Raw genomic sequence first — 5,418 nt, forward strand, 5'->3', positions numbered from 1 at the left:
GGTCACCTGAGGTCACCTGAGGTCACCTGGGGTCACCCCAAAAAAATTTGGGGTCTCTCAGAGGTCGAAAACCCAAAATTTGGGTCCTTCAAGGTCACCTGGAAGCCAAATTTGGGGGTTCTTGGACACCTGGGATGACCAAATTTGGGTGTCTCGAGGTCACCTGGACACCTGAGGTCACCTGAGGTCACCTGAGGTCACCCCAGAAAAATTTGGGTCCTTCAAGGTCACGTGGAAGCCAAATTTGGGTCCTTCAAGGTCACTTGGAAGCCAAAATTTGGGGGTTCTTGGGCACCTGGGGTGACCAAATTTGGGTGTCTCGAGGTCGCCTGGACAGCTGAGGTCACCTGAGGTCACCTGAGGTCACCTGGGGTCACCCCAAAAAAATCTGGGGTCTCTCAGAGGTCGAAAACCAAAATTTGGGTCCTTCAAGGTCACCTGGAAGCCAAATTTGGGGGTTCTTGGACACCTGGGATGACCAAATTTGGGTGTCTCGAGGTCACCTGGACAGCTGAGCTCACCTGGGGTCACCTGAGGTCACCCCCAAAAAATCTGGGGTCCTTCAAGGTCACCTGGAAGCCAAATTTGGGTCCTTCTTGGTCACCTGGAAGCCAAAATTTGGGGGTTCTTGGGCACCTGGGATGACCAAATTTGGGTGTCTCGAGGTCACCTGGACACCAGGGGTCACCTGAGGTCACCTGGGGTCACCTGGGGTCACCTGGGGTCACGTGTCCCTCACCTGCCGGCCACCAGGAGGTGCCGCTGCCCCGCCCGGGGCCGGAGTTTCCGGTAAACGTCCAGCGTGAAAAGGGCGGCCGAGCTGGCGAAGATCGAGGCCAGCGACGACATCAGGGCGGCCAAAACCACGGCCAGCATCAGCCCCCGCAGGCCTGGGGGGGCGGAATTAATGTTAATTAATAATTAGTGGTAATGAAGGGGGGAAAAAATGGCGTTAGTTGGCGAAAAAACGGCGTTATTAGGTGAAAAAATGGAGTTATTAGGGCCGAAAATGGCGTTATTAGCACCAAAAATGGCGTTATTAGCGGCCAAATAGAGTTATTAGCAGCAAAAATAATGTTATTAATTAATTAATAGCGGTAATTAGTGAGAAAATGGAGTTAATTGGCTAAAAAATGGAGTTAGTAGGCAAAAAAAATGGAGTTATTAGCGCCAAAAATTGGGTTATTAGAACCCAAACTGGAATTATTAGCCCCAAAAATAATGCTACTAATTAATTAATAGCCTAATTAGTGAAAAACACGGCGTTAATTGGCGAAAAAACGGAGTTAATAGACGAAAAAATTGTGTTATTAGGACCAAAAATGGCGTTATTAGAACCCAAACTGGAGTTATTAGCAGCAAAAATAATGTTAGTAATTAATTAATAGCCTAATTAGTGAAAAACACGGCGTTAATTGGCGAAAAAATGGAGTTACTAGGCAAAAAATGGTGTTATTAGGGCCAAAAATGGCGTTATTACCACTAAAAATTGCGTTATTAGCACCAAAAATTGAGTTATTAGCACCAAAACTGGAGTTATTAGCCCCAAAAATAATGCTAATAATTAATTGATAGCCTAATTAGTGAAAAAAACTGCGTTAATTGCTGAAAAAATGGAATTAATAGGTGAAAAAATGGTGTTATTAGCCCCAAAAATGGCGTTATTAGAACCCAAACTGGAGTTATTAGCAGCAAAAATAATGTTAGTAATTAATTAATAGCCTAATTAGTGAAAAACACGGCGTTAATTGGTGAAAAAACGGAGTTAATAGACGAAAAAATTGTGTTATTAGGGCCAAAAATGGCGTTATTAGCGGCCAAATAGACTTATTAACTGGAAAAATAATGTTATTAATTAATTAATAGCGGTAATTAGTGAAAAAATGGAGTTAACTGGCGAAAAAATGGAGTTACTAGGCAAAAAAATGGAGTTATTAGCGCCAAAAATGGCGTTATTAGCACTAAAAATTGCGTTATTAGAACCCAAACTGGAGTTATTAGCCCCAAAAATAATGTTAGTAATTAATTAATAGCCTAATTAGTGAAAAAACCGGCGTTAATTGGCGAAAAAATGGAGTTATTAGGGCCAAAAATGGCGTTATTACCGGCCAAATAGACTTATTAACTGGAAAAATAATGTTATTAATTAATTAATAGCGGTAATTAGTGAAAAAATGGAGTTACTAGGCAAAAAAATGGAGTTATTAGTGCCAAAAATGGCGTTATTAGCACCAAAAATGGCGTTATTAGAACCCAAACTGGAGTTATTAGCCCCAAAAATAATGTTAGTAATTAATTAATAGCGGTAATTAGTGAAAAAACCGGCGTTAATTGGCAAAAAAACGGAGTTATTAGGGCCAAAAATGGCGTTATTAGCACCAAAAACGGCGTTATTAGCCCCAAAAATAGCATTAATAGATGATTAGTAATCCTAATAATTCACAAAGAGACAATAATTGGTGAAAAAATGACATTATTAGGCAGGAAATTAGAATTAATAGCCCAAAAATGGCATTAGCCCCAAAAATAGAGTTAATATGCCATTAATATTCCTAATAATCGCAGAAATAACGTTAATATGTGATTAATAGTCCTAATAACCCCAAAATGGCCGTTATTAGGGCCAAAAATTAGTGTTATTAGCCCCAAAAGTTGCGTTATTAGCCCCAAAAATAGGACTAATAAATAATTAATAGTTCTAATTGGAGAAAAAATTGCATTAGGAGACGGTTATTAGTCCTAATAACAGTCGCAGAGCCATTAATAGCCACAAAAATGGCAATACTAGCCCCAAAATTAGGATTATTAGACAATTAATAGTGCTAATAAACCCCCCAGCACCCCAATAACCGATATTAATGGCCTAATAACTGCTAATTACCATTAATAACCCCCTAATTAACACCAAAGCCGCCCTAATGACCCGTAATAATTCCTTAATAGGCCCTAATTACCCCTAATAATGGCATTAAAAGCCCTAATAACACCCTAATTGTGCTTAATAGGGCCTTAATTACAACTAATAACAGCTAATAACCCCTAATAATGCCCTAATAACCCCAATAACGCCCTAATTACCCCTAATGACCTCTAATAGCTCCCTAATAACTCCTAATAACCCTTTAATTACCCCGAATAACGCCCTGATTTCCCCTAATAATGCCCTAATAACTGCTAATTGCGCCCTAATTACCACTAATAACGACTAACTATGCACTAATAACTGCTAATAACGCCCTAATAACCCTCTAATTACCCCAATAACGCCCTGATTTCCCCTAATAATGCCCTAATAACTGCTAATTGCGCCCTAATTGCCACTAAAAACCACTAATTACACACTAATGACCGCTAATAACCGCTAATAACGTCCCAATTACCCCAATAATGCCCTAATTACTCCTAATAACCCCATAAAACCCTTAATTAACCCCTAATTATTGCTAATAACGCCATAAAACCCCCCTATCGGTGCCTAATAATCTCTAATAACTGCCTAATAACAGCAAATAACACTCTAATAAACCCCTGATAATGGCTAATAACGATTAATTAGCGCTAATTAGCGCTAATAACGCCTAATAACGCCATAAAACCCCCCAGATAAGCCTTATCGTTGCCTAATAACCCCTAATAACTGCCTAATAACCGCTAATAACGCTCTAATAAACCCCTGATAACAGCTAATAACGATTAATAAGTGCTAATTATCGCTAATAACCCCTAATAACCCCATAAAACCCCCCAGATAAGCCTTATCGTTGCCTAATAACCCCTAATAACTGCCTAATAACCGCTAATAATGCTCTAATGAACCCCTGATAACGGCTAATAACGATTAATAAGCGCTAATTAGCGCTATTAACCCCTAATAACGCCATAAAACCCCCCTATCGGTGCCTAATAACCCCTAATAACTGCCTAATAACCGCTAATAACGCTCTAATAAACCCCTGATAACAGCTAATAACGATTAATAAGTGCTAATTATCGCTAATAACCCCTAATAACCCCATAAAACCCCCCAGATAAGCCTTATCGTTGCCTAATAACCCCTAATAACTGCCGAACTACAGCTAATAACGCTCTAATAAACCCCCGATAACGGCTAATAACGATTAATAAGCGCTAGTTAGCGCTAATAACCCCTAATAACGCCATAAAACCCCCCTATCGGTGCCTAATAACCCCTAATAACTGCCTAATAACCGCTAATAACGCTCTAATAAACCCCCAATAACGGCTAATAACGATTAATAAGCGCTAGTTAGCGCTAATAACCCCTAATAACGCCATAAAACCCCCCTATCGGTGCCTAATAACCCCTAATAACTGCCTAATAACCGCTAATAACGCTCTAATAAACCCCCAATAACGGCTAATAACGATTAATAAGCGCTAGTTAGCGCTAATAACCCCTAATAACGCCATAAAACCCCCCTATCGGTGCCTAATAACCCCTAATAACTGCCTAATAACCGCTAATAACGCTCTAATAAACCCCTGATAACAGCTAATAACGATTAATAAGTGCTAATTATCGCTAATAACCCCTAATAACCCCATAAAACCCCCCCAGATAGCCTTATCGGTGCCTAATAACCCCTAATAACTGCCTAATAACCGCTAATAATGCTCTAATGAACCCCTGATAACGGCTAATAACGATTAATAAGCGCTAATTAGCGCTAATTACCGTGGGGCAGGAGGCGGAGCACCAGTCGCGGATAGGCCACGTTGGAGCAGCCCGCGGGGGAGCCGCAGGCCCGGGAGCAGCCCTGGGGGTCGGCGCAGCCCACGACCTCTGTGGGGACCAGTATGGACCAGTATAGACCAGTATAGACCAGTATGGACTGGTATAGACTGGTATAAACCTCAAAATCCAGTATAAACCGGTATAGACCAGTATGGACCGGTATAAACTGGTATGGACCAGTATAGACCGGTACGAACCAGTATAAACCAGTATAGACCAGTACGGACCAGTATAAACTGGTATGGACCAGTATAGACCAGTAAAAACCAGTATGGACTGGTATGGACAAGTATAGACCGGTACGAACCAGTATAAACCAGTATAGACCAGTACGGACCAGTATAAACTGGTATGGACCAGTATAGACCAGTAAAAACCAGTATGGACTGGTATGGACAAGTATAGACCGGTACGAACCAGTATAAACCAGTATAGACCAGTACGGACCAGTATAAACTGGTATGGACCAGTATAGACCAGTAAAAACCAGTATGGACTGGTATGGACAAGTATAGACCGGTACGAACCAGTATAAACCAGTATAGACCAGTACGGACCAGTATAAACTGGTATGGACCAGTATAGACCAGTAAAAACCAGTATGGACTGGTATGGACAAGTATAGACCGGTACGAACCAGTATAAACCAGTATAGACCAGTA

The 5,418-nt window shown here is 41.0% G+C and overlaps 1 protein-coding gene across 1 annotated transcript in view; it reads right to left on the bottom strand.

Moving 5' to 3' along the window:
- Window positions 1-438: 438 nt before the first annotated feature.
- LOC108447861 (sodium/glucose cotransporter 2-like) overlaps window positions 439-5,418 on the bottom strand; it is a gene marked incomplete at its 5' end in the record, with an annotated part of 10,929 nt that continues 5,949 nt past the window's right edge. The window contains 2 exons of the mRNA XM_017739069.1: window positions 439-890; window positions 4,697-5,087. Of these exons, the coding sequence (XP_017594558.1) occupies window positions 736-890; window positions 4,697-5,087 (546 nt within the window). The remainder of the gene's footprint in view (window positions 891-4,696; window positions 5,088-5,418) is intronic.

Source organism: Corvus brachyrhynchos, unplaced genomic scaffold (assembly GCF_000691975.1).
Source record: "Corvus brachyrhynchos isolate BGI_N302 unplaced genomic scaffold, ASM69197v1 scaffold537, whole genome shotgun sequence".
Taxonomy (NCBI): Eukaryota; Metazoa; Chordata; class Aves; order Passeriformes; family Corvidae; genus Corvus; species Corvus brachyrhynchos.